Here is a 27,485-nt window from a genome sequence, read left to right on the forward strand (position 1 = left end):
ACTTGTATTCGAAAGTGTCATTGGAAGCTTTGGTATAACTTAGTTTTAGAATGTTTGTAGACGTATAGGTATTCGGCAAAGTTTTAACTCTAAAGCGGGCTGCAGCGCCCACAATTCTTTTACAAACCAGAAGAATGCAATGCTATGTGAGCAGGGGGGAACAAGCAGTACCACCAAAATTGCACTCGAACGAGTGCAATTTTGGTGCTCAACCTAGCATTTGCACAGCTAAGGTACGGCTATTCGGCCACTCATAGAGAAAATGTATTGACCCATGCGTAATTGCACGCTTTGAGAACCGCACCTACAGCACGCTATGTCAAGCTTACGCACACTTAATTAGGCTGAATATCATGATAATTTAATATTATACGTGCCCGGTGGATGCAAACACATTTGGTCACACAGGAAAACACATCTACCTTATAGTAGTCACACACATTTAATGATCATGTAGCTGTTGAAAAGAGGACGCGTAACATATAAAACTTTCTTCATATACTTCTTTGGCACAGAAAACGAACAAGGCCGCGTAAACACCAACGCGGACACCACGTTATTCTTCTCCATTCTTCTAAATTAAATACGGAAAGATCTAATTCAACGCGAATCACCGGAATACTCCAACGCACTCGACACACAGACGACGCTTACGGCTTCCATGCGCCATCCCCGAACGGCGTCCGACGGCATTGCAAAAATATAGTGATTCATAGCGTGAAGAGCATCGCCCGCCGACTCACAGCATCACAGCGCACATTGCTTTAACCTCCTTCCCCACAGAAAAAATTCATCCGCGCGTAACGTCCCTGAGCTTAGACTTGAGCCTAATGAAATCAGACACGCCAGCAGGCTCGCTACGTTAATAAAAACTCACTTATCGTCTACCAGCTAGAAAAACCTTAGTTCACAACGTTATTATACTATAGCGCTTTCGGTGTTAACCGCGGGAGGAGCATAACAGCCTGGATCGGGCACGCCGCGGCCTGTCCGGAGAAGCAAAAAACAAAGCGTCGACAGCAGAAACATCCACCTACCTTTTTAGTTTGGCGAGCGCTCGACGGTACAAAGCAGCCGGTCCTCTTTTGAGTATAGTGCATCTTCGTAACAAGCAGCACCGACAGAACACGAAAGACAGCGCAAGCACACTTTGAACAACATAAAAAATCGACTTTAAACGCTCGGCACACGGCCGTTGCGGCCTCCAGGAAGATACCGCCATTTCTGTCCTGCTGACGCCACCGATCCGCATTTGCGCACATAACTTTTTATATGATAAGTAAATAAGTTATTTCTGCTTAAATTTTAAGTAAAAAATAGTGAAGATAGAAGATACGCTAGTGCGTATTGCATAGAATATTTTTTACCTTTGAAAATGACAAAATCACATTACGCGTATTTGCGCGAAATTTGAAATGTGAAAGAGCGCGCGAAATTTGAAACGTTTGCTTGCTTGTGTATTTCTTATACCGATACCTTGTTAACATCTGTACATTGGTTGAGTGGTTAAGCTGGCTGTTAAAAACAGTGTCAAAGCGGTTGTATATTAGTACAAAGTACAGGCAGCAAGCAAAATTTGTCACATCAAAATAAGCGTATTAGTTGGCAAACAATATTTTAGCTGTCTTTAGTGAATTTTCTTTAGGAAAATGTTTTAGTCAAGGCTCATTTTAACTTGCTTTGAAGAATATTTCTATGAACAAAATCAAGAAAATGTTTCTTTAATGTTATAATATTAGAACGTCAGAGTCCATAGCCCGCCATAAAAATTGGTAACACGTGTCAACTGATACATTGTAAGGTTAACAAATATTTGTACAACACAAAAACTTTTATCTACCACGGTCTTGTTGGTTTGTATTTCTTTGCATCAACAAATGTATGATTTATATATACTGTCATGGACGAAGCTTTGTTTTCAGTGTTAGGCGCAAACGAGGCTATGTGTAAGTCACAATCCTGTTGTAGCTCTACAAGCTGCGTACTCCGCCATTGGCTAGTGAGCTTGTAGCGAATGGCTTGGTCAGTGCCGGCCGTGAGGCGACGAGAAAGAGGCAGCAAGAATGCAAGAACCAGTGAAGAACTTACGTTCAGCCGGGCACTATCGCTATTCAGATATCAGTTACTGCGGTGGGGCTATTAATGAGACCATGGTGCCTAACCACTAGACATCTAAAAGCTGTTGGTTATGCTCTATGACCACGTTACTCACAAAGCTTTGTCGGCGACTGTGCACCCTAATGGGTGCTCATCAGCACCCATTAGTTGTTGCACCCTTTTTGCACCCTAGTTTCCACCCTTTTGATGTGTTCACCCTTTAGGTTCCGCTTGCAGGGTGCTGAGACGCGAATAGGGTGCTCAAAGGGTGTGCTTAGGGTGTCGGCACCCTTTTTGCACCCTTAAGGGTCAGAATCGGTTTACTGTGTACCGCTGGTTGCTACCGCTACATCAACCAGTCTATATTTAGGTCATGTGGCTTTCTTCACATACAGGGTAGTCGACGGGGTGCGACCATGGCAGCCTGGCGCCATTCCACTTTGTCCTTCAAGGTTACCTTACTTATCCAAAGTGTCATCATGCATCATCAGCCTGACTGACGACTACAGGGCAATGACCTCTCCTATTATTCCCGAATTAATCTAGTCCAGTCATTTTTGCGACTGCGTTATCCCTGCAAACGTCTTACTCTCATCTGCCCACATGGCCCAGTGACTCCCTCTCGCGTTCTTGCTTCCTCTCGGAATCCAATCTGATACCAGAGGTTACCTTGCCTTCCCCCTACATGCCCTACGCATATCAATTTCTTCTCAACAGTTTACTTGAACATAGAGTTTAGATACCTTCCGGCACAGCCTTTCTTGATTCGGTGGGGCGGTCATGCTGTTCCTGTACCTCGCGCGGCCGCTTGGCGGTTGGTCGCGACTGCTTGCTCGATGTCTGGACGGTCGACCCTGTCTCGCGTGCCGGAGGGTCTCGGGGGTGGTTGGCGCCCATGTATCGCTGCAGCATGCGCGTCTTGTACTTCTTGAAGGCCGGCGGCATTCGCTTGGAGCTCTCTTCCGAGTCAAACAGTCTCCGCTTCACGCCAGACGGCGGCACCGACAGCGGGGCTTGAGGCGAGCCGACGACCTGACCTGATCGCGGAAAAGAAAGGATAGGACCAAAAACATGTAATGAGGAGAATTTGTCCGCAGATGAGGAACGATAAGTTCTCTAACCCATCACTGCATTACATACCCCTTAGAGGATTACATGCATTTTTATTCGGTGTCTCCTGCCCATTCCAAACGTACAGAACAGCCATCCGGATTACCGCCCTGTTGAGCGTCTGTCTTTTATTTCTTGTTATCTGCTCGCACTCTTCTTGATGACCCACTATGTTTATCCTTACATCGCACATGCAGCGCATGCGACAGTTTCCTCCTCTGCCCCTCGCCACAGTCAAAGAAATTACATACTTGCTACACCAATGCTACTTATTTAATGTACGCATGCTACACATTCACCTCAAGAGTACAGAAGTGTAATGCGAGAAAGAAATAAGGAAAAAGAAAGAAAGGAAGATAGAGAGGCCCACGTACGACGTTGAGTAGCGGGAGGAGGCGTTGCTAGTCGAGCTGCCTCGACCCCATCTGCGACGGTGGTGGATTCGTCGTCCGAGTCCGACGGGCTGTCCGAGTCACACGAGGGCCGCGGTCGCTTGCCGCCGGGACCTAGATCACCATCGATGCAGCGCAGCCGCTTCGCTTGCGGTCGGTTCATGGCCGCAGCAGCAGCAGCGTGAGCTGTTCTTCCTCCCGGCGCCGGGCCCTTTTGCCCCAAGGAAGTGGCCGAGTAACTGTGCTCGAACAGCTCGGCACGCGCGTGGGTTTCTCGCTCCACACCTACGTCAGAAAAAGGTAGGGGCTTAACCCGTCGTTGTTTCTTAGCAGGTATCATCGCACTGATAAGCTCAATGTTGCGGGTTTGATTCTAGATTGAGGTAAAGTGCGCGGAAGAAAACGATTACGACAAGCAGACGTGTACAAGCACAGAACATCAGCTGAACAGGAAGTGACAAGAACATAAGTCACTAGCAAGAGCTGGCATGAAGAGGATGGGTCCGCGAGGATTGTATGGTGAACCCACTCAAATCGGGTGACGTGCTCAGAAATCGCCTCTTTCTGTTGCGGCTCCTCACAAGCTCAAAAGTGTCGTAGTGTTTAAAGTAAAGTAAAACTTGGAAACTGCGGTAATATGATTTACGGCCAGTGCTCACAAAAAAGTTGACCCCACGTTTGGCGCCAGTGTAGTAATCTCACTAGCCACCGTAGTCGAGATAACCGTGGGTTGGGGCTTAGCGAACCACAGCGCCGCGTTTACATAACTTTCATTGGCGTCACTGTGGTCGCTATTTCAGGTGCTATAGCTTGTTAAAGGGGAACTTCGGCAATTTTTCAATATTTGCCGATTTCAACAAATCATACAACCGTAAGTCATTTAGCTTTAAAAAAAACTTTTTAAATTCGCTAGCTAATTCTGGAATCACACTTGTAAACACGGGCCACCCTGTACATGTGACGTAAGTTCTTACTTTTAGATGCGGAGCATCTTTTTCTCTGGGGTATGGAGGAAGGAATAAACGGAGGAAGGGCTGTTACGTCACATTTTGTGAAGGTGGAAGTAGAAAAGAGCAGAGGGCTCCTCATCGCATGATTGGTCACGCCATTGACTTTCCTAAACCTAACCAGAGGGGACTCTGGCGCTGCGATCGTTCAACTACCATGGGAATGATGGGTAGTGCACGAATTTGCCTAGTCTTCGTACTTGCGGGTGACGGATTGCACTTGACAAGCTCACACGAAATATTTAAAAAAAATCATACTGTAGTTGACATTAGAACTCGGGTCATCCTAGTCCAAAGATACTTTGTGATGCGGGTGCAATGTTCACACTATTTCTCTGCCTGAAGTCACTAACTATCGTTTATTCCTGGTTTCGGTTTTGCTTTGAAGGAAAGGACGAGCCCTTTTGAGCTTTGTGACCCGATTTGAAATGGTAAGCCTAAAAGATTAAGGAGGTGAAGCACAACCGCTGAACATACGCTGATTTTTGTTTCTTGAGAAAACAGCTCCAAGCCACACGAACACACACGGAGACAGAAGTACGAAAATTAGACAAATCCGTGTACTACCCATAATTCCTATGCTCGCTGAAGCGTCGTGCGTTGTAGTTCCCACAGACACTACCGCCAGAGTTCTCTCTATACTCGGCTGCTGACCCACGGGTCGTGGGTTCGAATCCCGGCTGCATTTCCGATGGAGGCGGAAATGTTGTAGGCCCGTGTGCTCAGATTTGGGTGCACGTTAAAGAACTTCAGGCGGTCGAAATTTCCGGAGCCCTCCACTACGGCGACTCTCATAATCATATGGTAATTTTGGGACGTTAAAGCCCACATATCAATCAGAGTTCTCTCTAGCGTATATATAGTAAACGCTATGGGTCACGCCTGGGCCTCCGAGATGGCGGGCGCGTGGCTGGTTCGTGCCCGCCATCTCGGAGGCCATGTTCGCGCCCGCCATCTTGGAGGCCATGGTCACGCTATACGGTGGCTCGCGCATGCGCAACAGGCGCCAGGGAGAGGGCGGCGAGCAGCGCGACTCGCTTTCGGACGCGTCGGGCAGAACGCCACCGCCATCTGATAGACGAGCTGGAAAAGGGAAACGTTTGTGCCGATTATGAGCAAACGTGCTGCGATGTGCGCTTGTGGTGTATACCTGTGTGCCATTCGCATCCTGATTACGGCTCACATTGTGAATCTCTAATAAATTTCAGCTTTGTGCTTCGTGTTTAGTTCACTGCAGAGATTGCAAGAGAGCAGCGGCGCATCTAGATGAGAAGTGCCTGCAACGTATAGGCATCGGAGTTTCTATCTCAGTTAGCTCGACCTGCCTGGAATCATCTTGGATCATCTGCCTGGGATCATGCCTGGGAGCGCTAGCTCCCGGAAAAATCAGCGTTGTAACTTCACTGACATCGCGATAAGCGTGCGCAGGATTGTCCTTCGGGGGGGGGGGGGGGGGGGTTGTCATCGTGGCTCCCGTTCCCATCATGTCAATGTATCGACGGCGCTGACATTGCACCCCCCCCCTCTCACCTCCCTGCCTATAATGTCAATGCACAAAGCTGGCTTTGTGCCCCCTCCACCCTACCGAACAAAATGGCCGACGTTTCGCGCACAGTCGTTCGTTTCCTTACGCCGATGCATGCACCGAGAACCGAAGCTGGCTAGCAGTTCGCGAGGCGACGTGTACGACGCCCCATTACGCTATCGCGATCTGCTCTTGTAGGCGCAGCTCAAGCGCCTACAAGAGCAGTTTCTTAAAAAATAAATTTCGGAGTTCTAACAATTACATTCAAATACATAATTAAGCATCAAATCTGTTCTGAAAGGACGTAAAACAGAGGCTCAAGTTATCCAGGGTTCCCACGATAGGAGATAAAGATATCGCTATCGCATAAACATGACGGAAGCCCTTATTGTACCTTGAAGCGGACTGTTGTCCCGCTCCTCGACGAGCCCATCATCACCTTCTCCAGCACGCCGCTCGCAGTCACTGTCCCAGATGCTGTCGTCAGAGCTGATGCTCAGCGGCTCGGTGTTGCCCGAAATGAAGTTGTTGTACTGTCGAATGCGGTCACCCCAGTTCATGCCTGGAACGTACACCTGCGCGCAAATCATATATTGCGATGCAAGGAGGGGAGAAAATTCAACTACATTTATAGGAACACTGAATAGAAACACAAAGGGACATGTGTTAGCAGCTTGTCTTTCAACAATACCACAAAAGTTCCGTTTAAGCGAAAGCTCGTTAGAAATAAAGTCGGTACAACATTTTTTTTTCAATAATTAGAACAGCAGCACGTTACACTTCACGCAGCGTGAGCATTACAAAACTGGATGAGCTAATATTATTGCGATTTATCAATTAAATTTGACACTCGAAGCACATTCCCTTCGTCACCGTCATGTTCTGAATCAAGGTGAAATCGATAAAGCTTGCGGAGGCTGCATGATGATGATGATATATGGTGTTTTTTGGCGCAAGGGCCATTTGATGGCCAAAGAGCGCCAGTTCATGGGACAAGAGATGAGGACAATGATTGTGATTAGCGGCTGTATAAGGGCCATAAATTTCCTCGCGGTAATGCGGGTAAAGACATACAATTAATAAAATCATGACCATGCCATGAAAGGTGTGTGTGGTGTGAATAGATGATAAAAGTTGGTGATAATAAAAAAAGATGGTGGACATGTATGGCATTACCACAAGTGCCTCACTCGTTCATACCCTTGTGTCCAAGGGCCGTGAGGCAAGTGCTTTATTGTGTAGCCACCGCAGCAAAAACCTCTCTGGAGAGGTCTCGCTACGGAATGCCCGGGTATATGACATGAAAGCTATGAATTTCTTTTAAAAACGCTAACGATGATTTATGACTAAAAAGCGGTTCCCTACCGACGAACATTGCAGCGTGTAAAGGTATATGTTGTCGGTAGGGTGATGGCAAGTGTTGTTTTCTTAGAGTGTCCAATTGTTTGCACAGAATTAAAATGTGAAGAACTGTTAGTGCTTCCCCACATCTGTCACACAATGGTGGATCGCCACCGGACAAAAGATATGAGTGTGTCGTGTATGTGTGTCCTATCCCGAGCCTCGTTAATGTTATCTCTGTATGACGTGATTTTGATACTGGTGGCCAATGGCCAAGGTGTGGCTTGATTTGCGGAGGCTGCAGAAAGGCACCGCTCAAGCAGAGACGAAAGGGGTGCCGGCCAAGGTGGCTGCGTTGTTCGGGTAGCAACCGCCAACTTTGATCAAAAGGGCGCGGCCGCGCGCTATATCGACTGAGATCAATATGTGGCTCATACCATTGTACGCGTTGCGCTTTCACCGTTTACTTCGCGTTGAAGCAACGGAGCGAAAAACCACTTTTCTCGCTCGAGCGTCCGCATTCTGAGAGTACTGTAGTTATTCCCAGAGTTTTGGAGTTGTAACTGCTAGCCATAGCTTCTTCGTGACGTTATAAGTTTTTTTCCAATCACATTTAGCGCTCCACCTTTTTGTGCAAAGGTCACTTTTTATCGTACAACAAAAAATAACATCATCACGGATAAACGGGAACATGTAAAGAGGAGCGCAATTTTTTATCTTGCGTGGAGTTGAAACCGCGCGGGTAGGCTACAGAGAAATATATGTGAATTAGTTATGTACCCGTGCATGTCGTTGGTGTGCAACACCGAGTTTCATCTAGAGAGATAGATTAATCTCAGAATATTACAGCCAGCAAGTGACCAGGAACATTAAAAAGCCCCAAATCATGGACTCTGATTTCGAAAACGACAGAGGGAAAATTTCATTTTCGCCTTCGCTGGCGCGCGCAGGGCTCCCCTTCAAAGGAGAGCGAAAGTTTGTCGCTTAGTTCCCTCTCCTCTGGATAAAATTAAGGTACTGGGCTGCTGACCCGCAGGTCGTGGGGTCGAATCCCGAGTGCGGCGGCTGCATTTTCGAATGGAGGCGAAAATGCTGTAAAGGCCCGTGTGCTAAGATGAGGGTTGCACGTTAAAGAACACCAAGGTGGTCGAAATTTCCAAAGTCTTCCACTACGGCGTCTCTCATAATCATATGGTGGTTTTGGGACGTTGAATCCCAGAAATCATTCATTAGTTACCTCTCCCTTTCAATGTGTGGGGCCGACTTTCCACCCCCACCCCCTCTAAGATAGCTAGGTGAAGGGCCGCCTTTCACCCCTTACCCCCATCTCTTGCGCAAGCCTACGCTTACTGCCTTTACTGCAGACGCTATATGTTCCTCGCCAATTTTTTCATAAAAGCACTTGGGCAATGCAACCACTAAGCTTCAGGATTTTGGCTGCATGCTGTTATCTGCACAATGCACAAAACGAGGTGAAATCGATCGATCACGCGCGGTATAGTCATGCGAAATAAGGTAGACTGCACAGTCGTGCGATTGCATGGCGAAGCAGGGTAGGAGATAAGTACAATGGCACCTACAAGATTATCAGGCCTGCTCACTGCCACCGCGACGTCACTCGTTTTGCCCGAGCAAGCGCGCGTACGGGAGGACATGTGCATTCATTGCAACCATCGTCTCCCGTTTAAAGATTTCAAAAAAAAAAAAATGTTAACACTTGGTCTATAATAAACCGTGTAGCCCCCGTGAGTGCTTCTACTGCACTGCCGGTAGGGTAGGTTGGTACATTTTTGATAGTGATTCCTAAATATTCTAGCTTGCAGTAAAAATCACAGTCATCAAAACTTATTAAGAAAGCGCTTTACCGTAAATGTATGTACACACGCATCTAAATTTCAAGGAAACATACTAGGCTAAGGTGTTGACCCCAATAATGTGGCAGAAACACCGGCAAGAAAATACTGTGCACACAACCAATGTACTAAGTAATGCAGCAGCATTTATTCCAGCTTGGCGAAACAATATTTAACGGTGAACAGAAGTAGTACAACAAATCCACGGCACTAATTGCCAATAGAAAAATGTTTACCGAGACTAATGAGAATATGCCTGTTCTGAATTTGCTGCCACGCGCGTTAATTATTTTAATGCCATGGCTTACGCCAACAAGTCAGACGCACACATGGCACCCTTATTTTATAAAGCAAAACTGAACATGGTGGAGATGGGGCCATTGGAATGACTGGTACAGGCACACGTACCTTCGGGTCACGAAGAAAACGGATGTCGACGTCAGCTTGACGAACGACACACTGCCATTTTCTCTTTCGCTTGTCCTTAGGCAACTAGAACACACGCAACTTCGGTTCCTTTGCCGCGACGATTCGCAACACAGCATCGCCAAACCATTCGGATTTGCAGCCGTACGGATTGCGAATATCCCGTGCCCAAAACGCATCACATATCCTCACTGCAGTTCACAGACACAGAAAAAGACGGTCTTCTCGAGTCGCCAACAAGCACACCAGCACGCAACGAAAACGTTCGTCGAGCTTGACACTTCATGTCTGTCGAGCGACGAGAGCAAGCGTATATAGGCACATCTGTGCAATGAAACACACCGGTCAAACGGAGTGACGTCATGCCCTTGGCAGACACAGTGAGCAGGCCTGCCAAATTATCTATAGATAATTTCAGACCTATAGGTGGCATTGACAAGTAACAACTGATATATCTCGTATATGGACCAATCGAGAGCGTATTTCCTCATGACGTCACGTAATAAGGATGACTTCAAAAGAGAATAACGCGCTCTTTTTTTTTTAGATTTTGTTAGATGTCCTTTACGTTGAAGCCACCGAACGATCTTGGTCAGCGGAGTACCACATTACCAGTCCAGCTTCAATGAGTTGTTGCGGCCGCATCTCTGTTTGAGCGCTAGCCACGAGTTGACCAACATGGGCTCAATTTCGTCACTCTGTCTTTGCGGGCGAGTCGTGCGATGCGTTCGGGTGCATTGAAGCACGCCAGTAAGTGTTGAAAAAGAAGAACGTTTGAGCGAGCTGGCTTGGAAATAGCTGGTTGTCTCTAGGCTTTCTTGTTATTTTAGCGGCGAAAAAAATGAATAATAAATTCACCAAATGACTCATAGGTAGCCAGAAAGTAGTCGTTCGTGGAGTCAATCTCGTATTTTTTTGTGATCAGATGTGGTAGTAAGGCGCTTATACAAGGCGCAATGTATAGGAGGGCTGCAATGTAGCAACAAGCGGCAACCCTGTTATTATACCGGGTCAGTTTGCGCAAACGGACCTTTCAAGCGTCTGCACAAGTTGAACACGAGAATGAGTTTCCGTGTGAAATCATGCAAACACCTCATTACCGTGTTAGCACCTAAAAGTGATTGCCATCATGACGTTGGTGTTTCATATCATCACGCCTACATCGCTTCGCTTTTTGACAGTGATCATTTATCACTACTCCAGGGGCGTAGCCAGAAATTTGTCGCTAGAGTGAGGGTGGTTCAGTCGTATGTTGTGTGTGTTCGTTTGTGTGTATATATACGGAAGCAAAATTAGACAAAAAATTGGGGAAAGGGGTTGAACCCCCTTGACTCCCCGATTAAAATGGATGCCCAGGAACGAAATTTTCGTGCCAACGACGAAATTCGGAGTGGCCCTGGCGAACGGCCATGCATGCTGCAGTTCAACGTGACCAGAGGGTGGCACTACATTCCCGTGCCCCCCTTCCCCCCAAAGTTCTTTTGGCCATGGCATACAGAGTGAAAGATGACCATTTTAAGCGGATGCTACCACCGAAATAAAAAAAAAAGTGCCACCCCCTCTCCCCAGAAAATAAAACATTCTGTCTACGTCCCTGCACTGCCGCAATAACGAAAGTTCTAGGTAGTGGTCCACAATATTTTTTTTCAAAACCAAGAGCTGTATAGTTCAAAACCCAGAAGCTCGAAAATTGCAGCGTCGCTCTTTCAAAAAGTCGGGCACTCACTTTCCGGCCGATAAGCATCGGAAATAATTTTTTTGTTCATCCTGCATATATTCTTGCCGCGGCGTAGAGTGTTACTTCGGCAACCGCGTCGTAGAAAAATGCTTCCAGGTTTGAGCACGCCGACGCCGGTTTCACGACTTCTCTGCCCGACTCGGCAGCTTTGCCGGCGATGGAAGCGGGTGTTTCTTCTGCAAACATCAATGGCCTGTAGCCCCTAACTTAAGTGTGGACCACGCTTCACCACGTCTAATGGCGAATTCCATTGAGAGAACAGGAGTAAGGGTGCCGAGCAGAGAGGAGTAGGGGGCAGAGCACTGAGAGCCGCGTCACTCGACCTGCCACTGGAATGCGGCACACCTCCGCAGAGCAGGTGTGAGGGAATAAAAAGGCGAGTGAGGAGAAAGGTTGTGCATCCCAGCGTCCTCTGCTGCAAAACACGTGCGGTCTGATCCGGACGGGCAAGGAAAGCACGTGTGGCAGTGGTTGGTACAGCGCACTCGCTTGCGCGCTATCCTGCAAAGCTGCTGCTTCGTATACTACTACATGATGGACTCGGAAGCTCAGCGCATCCTACTGTCTTTAATTCAACACCAGGCACCATCTAGTACGGAAGGTAAAGTGAATTTGATTGCTTTTTATTTGTTTCAGCGCACTTGTCGCGCATGCAGCATGCAATGCATTCTTGCGCGCGTGGACCTAAGCCCACTATTCTTTATCATATCAGAAAAACACCGTGGATATGACAGCTTTATCAGACTGTTCATGCAGTTACCAGCTGCTGCTGTCATCAGCAGTTAACAAAACGTAAACAATTCTAGAAGTACTGCAGTACACTATCCTGTTGCCAAGTTTCCTTGCATGAGTAATTAATCCTTAATTCAAAACAAACTTACATTGCAGACCCCTCCATCAGCAACAGAATGATTCGCAGCGTTTTAAGAAAAGTAACTGCGAAGTGGCGTGTAGCAAGTGTCACGTGGGTGCAGCTAAGTATTGCACGCAGTAACAATTTATTTTTATTTCTGATTTTTAAGTGGCTAATGTCTCCAGACGGCAGATCAGCATCCCACGTGATACGGTGAAGCCATACATCTCCTCGGAAGCACGATTTCTTATCGCAGGGTCGAGATGCTACGTATGATAAGCGATATTTTTTTTTAATTATCAGTGATTTGTGCAGTGTTTCATGCAGCCCTGTAACATGATGAATTGACTTTTTTAGAATTTGTTTTTTGCTTGCTCTAATCCGCTTACCTTCGAGTGTAAGGCATCCGAGTTTGCATAATGTAGCTGACTACTTGAGAAACCATTTTCATTATATAACTGATTTGATTACATTTCCATCATTGTGTGAAAACAGATGCAGTTCTGCGTACAAATATGGCTGGCGATGTGCCAAGGCGATGTGCCAAGAAATGCGCATGGAGCTCAGATTGCCATGCGTTGAAACAGGAGGTGGTAAGTATTAGTATTAACATTATTGCGAGGCACTACATTTACTGCTCATTTATATTTTTTAGATGGCACAGATACTCTGCACCTGCCAGCTCCCACTGCATCAAGATCAGCTGACGGGGAGACTGGTGCTCAAAGCAAGCCATCAGGCTCCAGGAGAGGAGGTGGAGGCAAGTATATTAACACTGAGTGTCTACAATTGCCTCAGCAAGTGTTCTTGGGTAAATCTAACAAGCATGCATCAGAGCGTGTAAAAGTGTACTTGTAGGAGTGATCCTTAAATGACAAAAAAAAAAAAGAGAGCATGGAAAGCAGACCACTACAATTACTGGAAGACTGGCACAATTTGCATATTGCATTTACATGCACAATACCAGAACTTATCACTTATGTATGTTTGCTAGTCTGCGCAAATGCTTGTTTTGTTGATTAATGCTTGCTGATTGATAATTAAGCTCAAGTGACCGTGCTGTGTGTTAAATTATTCAATTATAAGTAATGCCTGCACAATGACCGACAGTTTCCCAATAAACCATTTATGTGTTGGTTCTTTCTTATTCTAGCTGCTGAATGGACAGAGGGGCAAACAAGGCTGCTCCTAGAGTACTACCTCAAATATTTCCCTCAGATTGGCCCATTTAAAAAATTCAAAAACAGGAAGCAAGCCTTTAAACAAATATCGATGGACATCGAGGCTGTGCTTGGCATAGCCAAAACCCCAGAACAGTGTGAAAATAGGTACAAAACAGTAATTAGGCGTCGGAAGGCGTCTTCCGACCATAACAAAAGGTCTGGTGCTTCACCCACCCCTGTGCCTTTTGACGACGAGGTGAAAAAAATTGAAAGCATTGATGACAGCATTGAACCGGAGGTAGAGCGAGACGCCTCAGGGGCTACATTCAAAGCCTCGCCCGAATCTCCGGCCGTGTTGTCACCTGCCAACACCACTGAGGAAAATAAGACGCAGTCCTCAAATCCCGACACGAAGCCACGGGTAGGAACTGCACGCCTGGCACACATGCAGTTGTTTTTTACTGAAATGAGGGCACTGCAAGAAGAAAAGGAGGCTCAAAAGGCGGCCAGACGTCAAGAAAAAGAAAATCGAAGAGCTGAAAGGCAGGCCGAGCGACAGGTGCTTCGTGAAGAGCGGCGCAAAATGCATGAAGAAAAAATGGAGATTCTCCGTCAGGCCTTTGGACTTCCAAAATAAAGTGGTAGTTTTAAATAAATAAACGTACTACCCAAAGCGATTACTTAGTTTCAATGTCTTTTATTTTCTAGTTTGGCACAATACACTACCTTGAGAAAATGCAAATGGGCCAACAGGTGTGTGGTAAGGACAATTTTTCCCAACCTTGAAGGTGTTTTAACGAGTTCAGCTTTTCAGGTGGGCCTTTGGTAAGCATATATTTGCTCACAACTGCATAACACGTAAAGGAATTCCTTGTTTCATGGCTGCTGGTTCTGCAACCCCATTTTTATCATCAAGTGATCTCTCTTGATGCTAGCCAAGCCACGTAATAGGCTATCCTGTTGGGCTACACTACTGCTGCTTACTTGAACTGCAGAAGAGCTTGAGTCTACATTTGTTGTTTGTGAGGTAAGTGACAGGTCTCGTGACAGGTTCTCTGGCAAATCTCCACAATCAATGCAGAGGTTGTGAAGCACACAGCATGAAATGATAAACTTGGACATGTTATCCACTGTCCACATATCCAACCTGTGCAGTTGTCTGAAACGATTTTTTAAATCGCCAAAAGTATTTTCAATAAGCACCCTTGTCCCGGAGAGTCTTGCATTGAAGGTTTTTTTGATGCTGTCAAGATTCCCATAGTCTCGAATTGGTGTCATCAGGTACTCCCGGAAAGGATATGCAGCATCCCCCACTATATGGTACTTGCTAGAGCACAGTTGTGGCAAAACACTTGAAATCCTGGACCGACGGAAAATGCGTGCGTCATGAATTTTGCTTGGGTAGCCAGTGCTGGCATCAAGAAACCTCTTCTTGTTGTCACAAACACCTTGAAGTGTCAAGGATAGGTAATGGTGCCGGTTTATATAAACAGATCGCACTTTCCTGGCTGGGCACCTGATAGGCATGTAGCTTCCGTCAACACACCCAATTGTGTCTGGGAATCCCGACAGCTGCAAGAGAAAAAAATGTGCACACACATAGTCAAATAAGCATGGCACTAAGGGTAATGAAAGGTGCCAATAACATGCGGAAAAGTTTAAAACAAACTGGAGACTTGAAGCTCATAACGGCGAGTGCAATACACTACCGGTACACATGATTGAAATTAACTGGCTATTTAATTGTGAAGCATCTGGGAAAAATAATTGTAATAACTTATTTAAAAGGTGCATTCTGGCACTAACTAATTCATAATTGTAATAGTAGAGCGGTAAAGAACACATGGGACCGCACGAAGGGGAATTAATGACACATACAGAGTACATACAGAGTGCACAAGTAACTGAACTCTAGGTTTATTCACTGTACATGCAGGACAAGTACTAGATGTACATCACTAAGCAGAAGATGGGAAAATAGAAGAGATATGAAACAGCATCACATGGTCAAAACTACTCAAGAAAAATGTCCGATTGCTGACAGCATTTGTAATACACATGAAGGAGGCTTGACTGTGTGGTGCTCTTTCATATCTCTTGCATTTTTACATTTTCTGTTCATTTGCAGTTCTGATCCTGCATATCAGTTGCTTTCAGTCCTTATTGTGGTTTGAGTAGGTGTAATTCCTCTTAGTCTGGTCCCTTGAGTTGTGTAGAGCTGTATGACATTGGTGTGAAAAAAACTGTAGTTTATACCTTAAATAGCATGTTTACAAAAGCATAGTTACCTTCTCAAAATCCACAGCAAGCTTCTGCAGGTCACTGGGGAACTTGATTACATTCGGTGCTATGTCGAGCAGGAATGCAGTTACTCGGCCCATCATTCTGTGGTGAGTGCTTTCTGCGACTTCAAAGCGGCCAGCGACATCTCTAATGCATGCTTTGTTGGCTGCATACCTGAAAAGGAGAGGATACTCTAATTAAATAATGGAATTAAGCTTGCTGTTGCTGTCAATGACTGAATAATGGTGTTAACAATGCTGTCGCTGTCAATGAAGCAAATTAGCAAGACAACTGAAGTCAGAAAACACGATTCCACCTTTTTGGGTGACACCTTAGAAACTCAAAATATTTGATTAGTAGAAGCACTATCTAAATAACAAATTCTAATTTTAATTCGCGCATTACATTTATAAGTGTGGAGATGAAGCTCACTGTGAACCTGCTGACACAGCCGATTTGAAATGCTTCGTGAGCAAAAGTTTTCATGGTTGTTTGTAATGATGCATCATGAATTATGCTTTGCCACTGATTCTAGTAACGAGAATTTTGTGAAGCTCAGTGTGTAGGTGTACAAACTACGAAAGCATTTCACAAAATACTATAACTCTATTACGTTCGACACTCGCTAGTAGCATTTAACAAGTTTAAAGCAAGGTGGTCCAATGACATGCTGCGAATTAGGTACATTTATTTGCAATATTTCATATGCCTCTAACCCACTATAAAACGGATTATGCAGTGACCTGATGACAGCGGCATTCCTAAACGTACGGACACTCACCAAAGAAAGGAGAGAATGTGTTCTTCAGCCGACTTGGCAGGCAGGCCACCATGATCACTGTTCTGAGGGCAGTGCGGTGACTTGGCGAATTCTGCTGCCAAGAAGTCCACGACCGGCCGCGTGACGCGGAAATTTCTTTTGAACTGGAAGAAAACAGGCCTTTAAGCAACCTAATTAAAACAGAAGCCGAATGACTCACCTCCTCGTCGGAGTAGCTAGCCACCGTCTTTGTAACATATGCTTCCACTTTCGGCCTTCGCTCTGGCAGAGAAAAGAGCTGCTGAAACGCTGCTGCATACACTTCGTCGTCATCGTCGCTGCTGCTTGAACTCGACTCGGACGTAGAGCTCCAGCAGCTATCGCTGCTGACATCGTCTAGCTCGTCAAATACTTCGGCAAGACGACGACGTTTTGCTGCCTCCGCCATCCGTGAATCTGAAGGCAGGCAAGGTGGACGTTCACTGCCAGAATCTGCCGCTACGACGTTAAAATCGTTCGAGCCCGAGCACCACGCACGCTTCGCTGCCGCCATAACCGCCCGACACGACGCCGCAAAATGTAAACAAGTGAGGAGGATTGCTGAGAGGGTATGTCCGGACATGACGTTCCAAACACGTGGTTTCCTGCGTTTTCCACTCACTCCGCTTTTTAAGAGGGAGCAGACAGAACTGCTCCTGGCTGCTCTCGGCGCAGCAAAAGCGCTCTCGCTCTACCAATGGATGACAGTGCTCCTACTCCTGTTCGACCACTGAAACACGCCGCCTCGGAAGAGAGCACTTTGAGCGTGCTTTTGAGTGCACCTGCTCTCCCAATGGAATTCGCCATAAGTGCACACGCTGTTGAAGGGCACGTCTTTTTCGTGTGGTGACGCATGCAGACCTGATCGAGAAGAAAGAGTTCTGCCTTTCATGAAAAGCCTGCGCGAAGAAAACGAGAATGACGACGAGAGTGAGGAAAGCAGCGAAACGCAAGAAATGCAAGTCCGCGCGAAATAGCTGATGCTTTCGATATCAACTGCAATTTCCCGGGTGCTACGGAAAGCTTATTAAGTGACTAAGTTCGAGCCGCCAAGCTTATTCAAAGCAACGCGAAACAGAGCAGTACGCGTGACGACTTTAAGTAAATTTTTGTTGTACGTTCTTTGATTGCGATAGCAATTATATGGACACTGTCGGCTGGATTTTGCCACCGGCGTTGGCGTCGCCGTCGCTCACCAGCTCACCGTATATATATATATATATATATATATATATATATATATATATATATATATATATATATATATATATATATATATATATATATATATATATATATATATATATATATATATATATATATATATATATATATATATATATATAGTCTAGTAGATCCTCCGTGAGCGGTCACAACGTGGTTTATTTCGAGGAATATATATATATATATATATATATATAACTCATCCCCTGATGAAGGGAGAATCCCGAAACTGTTGGGAAATAAATATATTTATTCTTGTTGACAACGCTCCCGTTGTGCCATATCCCATACCTTCACGAAGACTAACTGGCCCATTGAATTATTACTCCCACTATATATATATATATATATATATATATATATATATATATATATATATATATATGAAGATGCAAGAAAGAAAAAAATCAGAAAAAAAGACTCCAGTGCGCGGAATCGAACTTCGGTCTCTTGCATCGCCAGTGCGAGGCGTTAACAGCTGCGCTATTGAGGAGCTTTTTTCTTTTCTTTCCTTTATTGCCTTCTTGACTACAGGTCAAGTTAATCTAACTATCACACATCACACGTGCTTCATGTGTGTTAACGCATCCAAGCAAGCTATTGCATCTTCAACACAGCCGGTAGTCTTATACACATCTCGCACTTTTAGAACAGCTTCCACGAAACACTCGTGAACGGATAGAACTCTTACATCACAGTGTCTTTACGATAACATGCTACGCCAAACCGAATGAAGACCAAGTAACATAATAACGTCCAAATGTTGTACAGAACTATCACAAGGCAAAAACGAATTCCATGTGGAGTAAGAGCTAATTTTTTTTAAGTCCTCTGTAAAATGACCCAAACGAAAATGGAATTCTTACAATCAATGAATGCATGTTCAATGATCTCAGGTTTGTTACACAGGAGACAGCTGCTTCCCATAGTAAATACACACGTCTCTTTTCAAGCCACGTTTTCACTGGCAAAGTTCCCGTATGAAGCTTGAAAAAGAGTGTTCATTTGGTGGCGTCCACATGTTTTTCACTCGCTTTAGTACGTCTTGTCCATGTGATTTTTCATACTTTGAACGGTAAAGAGGCACAGGAAAAACATTCTGTAATAAGTCTTTCATAAGGTGCTTTCTTTTCACTTTAGTTAGGTAATCTATCGAAAACCTTGCCCTTAAGAAACGATATGAGAACACAACTTGTATGCATATTCTTAAATTTCGAATCATAATTGGTATGCATAATCTAGAATTTTCTATGTACTGTTTGGCTGTAATTGCCCGAGGTGACTGACGAAGAATGGGCCAAGTCAGGAGACGCTCTCTCCTTTCGCCTCCTTCATGGGCATTTTTGTAAAGAATACGGAAATAAATAAAATAAAATAAAATAAAATAAAACTTTGCGCAAGAACGGTGACAAGGTGTGTCGTTCTCCCTTGTCTGAAAATACAGAGAAGTCAAGAATGTGGTGTAATTGGGTTGTTTGAAAGAAAGAACAAAAAAAAGCTATAGAGGAGCAAGAACGGTGACAAGGTGTGTCGTTCTCCTTTGTCTGAAAATACAGAGAAGTCAGGAATGTGGTGTAATAGGGTTGTTTGAAAGAAAGAACATAAAAAAGCTATCGAGGAGCACGTCCTTCAACGATCGAACGGCAAGCCATTTATTTCTACCACTTACCGCTGCTGACGGGCAACTCAGGGGGAATCATCGTGTTTTCAGCATTACCAGCAAGATGGCGGGGCACATCGCGCGGCGGTGCGCGCGCTCTTCCTCCACCCGTGCTTTGCCCCGCTTATAGTATATAGGGGGGGGGGGGGAGGGGGCTACACTTTTTCACACGTCCTTATCTCGCGGTGGCGAGAATCGTACGTCTTGGCTGGCCTCGGGCTTAACATGGACCGATTCTGTTGTAGTTACCGGGCGCACAAAGGTCACTGCAATCATTGCAGTCTCTGTTTGCGAATAGCGCGCGTTTTTTAGACACAGCGAAGTGACAACGGAGACGCTTATTCGCGTACATCTGTACCTGTGAATACGTTTCGTGCGTCATTTGTGTATGATAAGCGCGGGGCACGTTTTGATCTGCTTTCCATTCTGCCCGTGACCTTTCAATTTGTTGCTTTCGCGTTCATTGCTTCACCTTTGCGGCAAAGCCGTGATTTTTTCTATTTTCACAACAATGAAATTCTCACTAGGAACGAACAGAGATCGCTTCGACGATTTCGTTCCACCGGGGTTCCCGTTTACGGGGCTTCTAAGCGTACTAGAACACTAACATGACGGCCGCGATGACGTCAGTGCCAATTGTGTACACACTCACCGTGTTCTTGAGCCTTCGCCGCGCGTTGGCGAACCAGTTGGAGACCTGTTCGAGCGTCATGTGCGAGCCGAGCGCCAGCGCTAGCTTCTCGGCCTTGCTTGGGTACGGCTTGTCCCGGTGCCGGATAAGCCACTTTTTCAGGGGTCGGGCCATGCTCTGCAGCACATGACGCTTCTTGCGAGGGCGCTCCTGCAGGCGGCACCTGCGCGTTGTTGATCGCTATAGTCGCTCGTCATTGCGCACACGTAAGAAAAGATCATCGTGACGGGATATAGTTGGTTAATACTTTCCCTGTACACTGTAATTATTACGTCAATGCACAGAAAGGAACGCCACGCAAAGTGCGTCGAAACTGTGAAAACATAAGGATTTCATTTGAAGTAAAAACCCTCTCGCATGCTTAAACCGACAGAGATTATGTACTGACGCTGCACACTATATAAAATAAATTAAGGCTAATACATTATTTAATACATATTCGCACACAGCCGTCGGGGAAACATATATTCTGAACTGAGAAGCGATAGCTTTTCTTCGTTTACTAAGACATTTGCACTTTATCTTAATTAAGTATGCCTGCCATATGCTGCTGGCAGTAACTCGAGTGCACGCGTGCGTAGGTATACGTTATAAGAAACCGTCCTTTAGGAGGCCCTATTGAGGACAGCAAGTCTCTCCGGTTGGGACAGATAGATACGAATATGTTCAGAGCAATTCACTAAGGTCATGTGTGAGGAGGCGCTGTTATACAGCCCGCCGGGCACTGCAATGGAAATATTCATGTACCAACCATGTGACTCATGCATGTACCTGGCTACATAAGGTGAACATCTTCGACAGATATCTGTCTGGCTGGGTGAACTTTAATACTAATCACGTAAATTCTCCAGCCAAGTTATAATCCAAACATAAAAGGTAAGGACTGTGCACTGCCCCGACGTTTCGGGTCCAATTCGATCCCTTCTTCAGGGGTGACTACTGAGTCGGCTCTGAAGCTGGCATTTTTTTTTTTTTTTGACGGTGTCGCCCTCTTCATCAGTCGGCTCTGAAGCTCGCATTTTTTTTTTTTTTTGACGATGTCGCCCTCTTCATCGTACTTCTTTCCACACCGCAGCAACATCAACGGTGGAAAGAGGGACGATGAAGAGGGCGATGTGCACCGCCAAGAAAAATCGCGAGCTTCAGATCCGACCGAGCAGTCACCCCTGAAGAAGGGATCGAATCGGTCCCGAAACGTCGGATCAGAGCACAGTCCTTACCTTTTATGCTTGGACTCTAACTCGGCTGGAGAACTTATGTTATTTGTACCTGCGTACATGCATGAATCACCGAAAGAGCTATTCTTCGCAGGGGCGTTGCCAGAACGTCATTTCGGGATGCATAGCTTCAGCGGGTATACGCCATGATGTGTATATGACAGACAAAAGTAAAAGACCGTGTCACAAAGCAGGCGTCAAATAAGGGGCACCAGATTGCGAGCGCTTGCGTATACACGGTCGCACGGCGGGTGAACGTAACGCGCCGGCTGAGTGCGGACTCGAGCGCTATAGTTCCAGCCGCCGCCGTCGCCTCACAGCAGCGCGCGTGTAAGAATCGGGTTTCACGCCTCCCGCAGAGCGAACCACGGTCTCGTCGCGCACGTGCCATCGACTCGCGTGTGCCGGTATACTTACACGTTTTTTTTTTTTTTTTGCTACACTGAGCTTTGAAAGTGTGCCTCTCCACATGAAATACACACACACATGGACGAGACAGAGAGATAGAGAGAGAAGCAATGGGCGGAAACGTGTACAGTCGATGCTACACAAAGACGGCAGACTGTGTAACAGCTATGTAACTTGCAAATAAGTAACGGCGTAACTTACAAATGCACGTCACAAGACGCGTGTTCGCATTCTGTGACGTACGTCGCTCAAAAGCTCTCAAAATGAGACGTTATCTGTTAAAACCACGGTGCACACAGCAAGCATAAAGTAAGAGGCGCGTGTTATCCGTTTTGCAGGTTATCTCGGTCCTTGTTCAAAAAAATTGCAGTCAGCGATATCCTATAGCTGTAAAGCATGGAACTTCTAAACCAAAAATGAATAGATTTAGCGTTCTATTCTGCGTCAGACGCCGAGCCAAATAGGCGCAGCTTAAGGCCACGCCCTGATTTTCGACGCCATGCATCGTTGTAAATATGGAAGATTATGTGAAAGTAAAAGAATTTATTTCTCAGTTTTCAAAAAAAAGGTATTCATTACTAATTGAAGCTATATCTCACTAGTCAATGGTACAATCAAACAAGGCATGCCGGACTGCAGCCAACGTGTCGAATAAAAAGATTTGTCTTCGTCAAGGCAATTTGATCATGTGAACACTTCGGGCCTGCATGAGGACAAGTTCCATTATCGGTAACTTGGCTTCAGCGTGACACTTAACCAATCTGATCTTTCTTTGTTAATTTTTTCAATACACGCAAGTCTATTGAGTCAGATCTATAAGGACACTGTTCATATTTTCAACACTGAGGTCATTTCACACACACACACACACAAAAAAAAAACACGCCAGGCAAGGCAATGCATATATAGCTGACCTGAATCAAGGCAAAGCTTTAGCTCCACAGAAGAGTGATTTGAGCTCGTTGGCAACTTCGCTGACAACACCGAACATAAAATAAGAACAATGGCAATGACGACAACCAACACTTACTGGTTCAGTGGCCACCAGCCGCGTTTGCAGTCTTTTTTTTTTCTGCCACTCAGTTTTCCTATAGTTTCCACACAAAGATAACGGCTATAATATATGCGCATATAAAGCTCACCTAGTGGGCCTCATGCGAAGCGTCCGGCCTGACCGCGTTCGCACCACCTCCTCGATGGACGAGGCACTGTCTTCGGTCCTGGACAAATACATCTGGTAGCGAGCCAGGTTGCTCGGCGTGAGACGAGCGAATTCCTGCGCTGATCCACCACGGGACCTCGCAGCCAGCTGCTCGCATAGCGACGACGACGAAGAGTGGTATTCCAAGGGCCGTTCCCCGTGCCGAGAGGACGTGTACGTTGGTTGCACTGCCGTCGGAGACCTGTCCCTTCTGGAGACGTGGTCGCTCAGCATGAGACACCTTTCTGGTCCTGGAAATGATAATAATTATTAAAATGTGTGGGTTTAACGTCTCAAAACACCGATATTTTTGTTAGAGACGCCGTAGCGGAGGGCTCTGGAAATTTCAATCACAAGAGTTTCCTTTACGGGCATTTAAATAGAAGCACACAGGCGTCCAGCATTCCGGCTTCATCGAAACGTGGTCTTATACCGGCCGAGACTCACCCCCGTATTCACAAACGCTCCTCGACTCGACTTTCATTCTACACTTGACAGAGTTGAGCACTTCGCCACCTCTCGGCTGAAAATGGCTCTGTGCTGCTCAAGAATCGCAGCAGACTATTGTTGATGTGCCGTGACTTGCCGTATCTAGAGATGGCGCTCCCATCGGTTTTCTCAAGTGAAGGCGAAGCGTTGAGTGAAGGGAGGTTCTAGAATACGGGGGTCAATCCCGCAATCTCCGGGTCCAGGGGTGTGGGCAGAAATTATTTCGAATGGGAGGAGGGGGGCTTGGCTACGTCACTGTAACGGCCGCTGTTCGGGTCACCTGTGAAGCACCATAACGGCTACAGCATCGCGGCAGCGATGGTTCCGAAGAACAGCGATGAAAAGTTGAGTATATACGTACAAGAACAAGCGATTGGACACACCCGTATAGATGGGCCGTTGCGTTAATCATAGACTAATGATACATAAGCGGTCATTAAGCGGAAGCTACACTATCCGATTCTTCACGTCGTCTAGAGTGTAAGAGTAAGCGAAAATTAGATGAATGCGTTGTGCAGGTGCAACAATGAAGAAAAGCGGCGAACGGCTGAGGCCTGACAGACCATATATAGTGGAAGCGCATGAACAAGTCAGACTTCGATGAACTTACATAATGGAAAAATTAAATGCCTCAAGAGTTACCTGTCTCGTAAACCCTCACGCCCATGTGCCGGAGTAACGCCTCCTTTATTTCTTTCAACGCCAGTGCAAACGCGTGCTTCTCAACGGGATTGATTGATTGATTGATTGAAAACTTTATTGAATTATTTACAATCTGCTCTTGCTTGTTGGCTTCGGTCTGCCTTAGCTCACCGCACGTTCAGGGAGTGGTCGTAATGCGACGCTACGTGATGGGTATAGCGCTGCTTGCATCACACCATGCTTCCGAGCGCTTTATAGATGCGATAGACGTCTTTCCCACGCCAATATCGTATACATTTGTCAGATTTGCTCCTTCGTGCTCCTTCTTTGTGGCTCGAAGCAATGCCGCCGTCTGATTACAGCGCATGCAACAGCGTTTCAGAGTGACTTTGAAAGGGAAGAGGAAGAAATAAGCGTGGTGCCGCTATTGCAGTGTGCGCATGGTCGGGGGAACCAGTGCGTCTTCACAGCACCCCTTCGTCGTCGTCCCCCTCATAATTATGTAAAAGTATGGAAACGACTTTGAGCCCCCTCCCCGCTTCCGCTAGTCGCAGCACCCCTCTCTATCATGTCAATGTATATAGGGTCCCCTTTTAAGTCCTCCCGCCCCCTTATGGTAGTGACGCTTCCCCATTGGTTGCCCGCATAGCACCACGAACAGCGACGCGCGTGGTGGTTACGTGCGTGTACCTTCAGCAGTTTATTTATTTGTTTATGTGCTGTATACTGGGTGTGACATTTAAGAGCTGCCGGCCTTCGCTGGTGCAAGGCCGGCATGCCCTCGTCTTTGGTAACGGTGAATGCGACACGCTAGGCAACGTGGCTCTACGGTTGCCAAAGCGATATTCCCATAGCTGCATGCTGTCTCGCTCTAGTGGTTTTTCCACGATCGGGTAACGTGAGTTTTCGAACTATTAAGCTATCGGGAACAGTCGTTTCACAGTTTCATCGGCGATGTTTCAATGTGTATTGCAAGTGCACCGTTTGACAAATATAGAACAACTTTGCTTCCTCGATTTTTCTTGTTGGCTTTTCTTTTCTCGCGCGCACGCAATGAGCGAGTCATAAGGCGTAATAAAATGACGTACTTATAACGGCACGTAAAAGGTCAGCAACTGAAAAAAAATCCAGTTTAGCGCCGTGTAGGGCAAATGCACGATGTCACTACCACTTCTGGTTGTGACGTCATGATTTATTTATATCTTGTTAGCAGTTAGTTGTCCCCCCCCCCCTCCATACGTGACAACAGTGGCAACGAGCCGCCAACTACTGGATACATCTGCTTCTACGGAATTCACGCTATAGACCAGTTTACATATATACATGAGCTGAGGAGACTCTTCTATGCCACCTGTGGCTTGGAGTGGCCTTCACGAACGCATACTCTTATCTCATTGGGATGGCCAGCTCTGCTACATGCACTTACTGCCGCTGCGAAGAAACCATCGCGCACCTTCTATGTGAATGCTCCTATTTCAACGCGCCAAGACAAAAACTGACTGCAGCTCTGGATAGACTAGACGATCGGCCTCTTTCGGAACAAAGGATTCTGGGTCATTGGCCGAGCCCATCCTCAGCCCAGAAGGCTTTGAAAGCTTTGCTGCGTTTTTTGCGGACAACTGGCCTCAGAGACAGACTTTAGTGTCTTATACTCTTTGATGTTGCTTTTCCTCTGTCGCATTTTTTTTTTGTAATTTCTCCCTCTCTTCGCAACATTTCTTTTTAACATCTATCATTCCCCTCACCCCTTTCCCCAGCACAGGGTAGCCAGCCGGTCTAAGAACTGGCTAACCTCCCTGTCTTTCCGCTTAAACTTTCTTCCTCCTCCTCCTACATGCATCGGGCGCGTCTGGCTGACATTGATAAAATAGAGAACGCGTTGGCCGGATTTACGGGTACAGCTACACCGCATCTGCGCATGGGTGGTGAAACGTATCTGCTGGACAAATTCTGCATGGAAGCTTCGGGTCGTCGGAGATTTCTGGCTCGCAGGGAGGGGTCTCACAGTAGGGCTCCGCATCATGCAGCCACCACTCTGGGGGACCAGTCAATCGGACTGAGCTGATCTTCCTGGTTCTTGCAACTCTTCAATCGCTCTGCTGCGGGATTCTGTATTGGTGATCTGTAATGAACTGAAATTCCCACGTGACATGCGCAACTAAGTTCTGGCGGCGCGACATCGTTTGTTGCCTCGGTGCGCCCTTTCAGTTGAGATAGTATCGCTTCTTATGCGTCCGTGTTTGTACGCTTTACCTTTGCGGTGCTGAAAAGACGAGGGAGGAGGAGGAGGAGGAGGAGGAGGAGGGAGGGGGTAAGAGGCTAAACTAGTACATAATTGCAAATTATTTTCTTAAGTAAAACTTCAATCTACGTGATATGTGCAGTTCAATGTTTTAAAATACGCTCTAACGGTGTCAAAATAAATGTTTTCACCGCTATATAATGTTTCCACACTGCTTTGGCTGCCATATATAATAGCAACGTCGTGTTTGTGTTAGCTCTCCTGCTTCCGCCAGCAAAACAGTGCGCAAAACTGACTGAATTGTCGGTAAAAAACACGGCGATTCGCATATTCTGGCCAACGTATATATGTACTTCACCTTTTATCAACCTCTTTGAAGTTAAAAAAAGAAAATCAGAAAACGAAAATTGATTTTTTTGCTTACCTGCAATTTGCTGAGGCCCCATAATAAACGAGGAGCCAAGCCTGGTTTATATGTTTTCTGCAAAGACAATATAAAACAGTGATTGTTCGGATATGAGCTGGCAGTCAATGAAGCGTTGCAGTGCCGCTAACTATACCAACTAAATAATTGATCAAGTAAATGATAGATAACAAGTTCAACCACATTTCAAGATACTCCCTTGAAACGTCAAATATTGTATAGACACAATGTTCTGTAACGCTCGCTACCGATATGAAACACTTTTACGGTGTTTCATTTTCCAAACAATAAATAAGCGATGCTATTCAGTATAGAAAAAAGCAACACTAAATATACCGGGTGTTCAAAATTAAGCTTTATGATTTTTTTAAAATTAGGCGCTCGAAGGCACGTGAGAACCACTTGTGCAAATAAGTTAAGCGGCCAGGGGGACAGAAAGTTAGATGATAATTATCGCTGTCAGCAGCCCAATTAACTAAAATTTAATAATTAACTTTTTACTGGCTGCGGTAAGTTGGCATGTTTATATTGAAAAAATGTAGGCAGTGGTGTTTGTACACAGTTTCAGTTGGAAGATTTTTTCTAGCACGCCTGTGTTCCGAGATATCCGGCTCCAAAGTTTAATTGTCTTTCGCACGATTACGCATGCAAGAGGGTGAGGGTCCGCGCAAAGCTCCTCCCTAAAGTGACGCATCTGTTG

At 45.9% G+C, this 27,485-nt stretch overlaps 2 protein-coding genes across 3 annotated transcripts in view; one reads left to right on the top strand and one right to left on the bottom strand.

Moving 5' to 3' along the window:
- LOC119165255 (uncharacterized) overlaps positions 1-27,485 on the bottom strand; it is a 42,712-nt gene that overhangs the window by 10,835 nt on the left and 4,392 nt on the right. The window contains exons 2-7 of one of the 2 annotated variants that reach the window (XM_075895764.1): positions 26,786-26,842; positions 22,930-23,239; positions 20,124-20,325; positions 6,526-6,706; positions 3,582-3,884; positions 2,841-3,134 (exon numbers count right to left, since the gene is read on the bottom strand). In XM_075895764.1, coding sequence (XP_075751879.1) covers positions 2,841-3,134; positions 3,582-3,884; positions 6,526-6,706; positions 20,124-20,325; positions 22,930-23,239; positions 26,786-26,807 — 1,312 coding nt within the window. In that variant the 5' untranslated portion in view covers positions 26,808-26,842. Of the gene's footprint in view, positions 1-1,037; positions 2,316-2,840; positions 3,135-3,581; positions 3,885-6,525; positions 6,707-20,123; positions 20,326-22,929; positions 23,240-26,785; positions 26,843-27,485 lie in introns of those variants that run through there. The other variant, XR_012895398.1, reaches the window with a different exon arrangement.
- LOC142817875 (uncharacterized) lies at positions 12,894-15,963 on the top strand. The gene is made up of 3 exons (XM_075895795.1): positions 12,894-12,935; positions 12,998-13,102; positions 13,496-15,963. Exons 1-3 carry the CDS (start codon positions 12,899-12,901, stop codon positions 14,140-14,142), a joined length of 789 nt encoding a protein of 262 aa, XP_075751910.1. The 5' UTR covers positions 12,894-12,898; the 3' UTR covers positions 14,143-15,963.

This window comes from Rhipicephalus microplus, chromosome 1 (assembly GCF_043290135.1).
Source record: "Rhipicephalus microplus isolate Deutch F79 chromosome 1, USDA_Rmic, whole genome shotgun sequence".
Classification (NCBI taxonomy): Eukaryota; Metazoa; Arthropoda; class Arachnida; order Ixodida; family Ixodidae; genus Rhipicephalus; species Rhipicephalus microplus.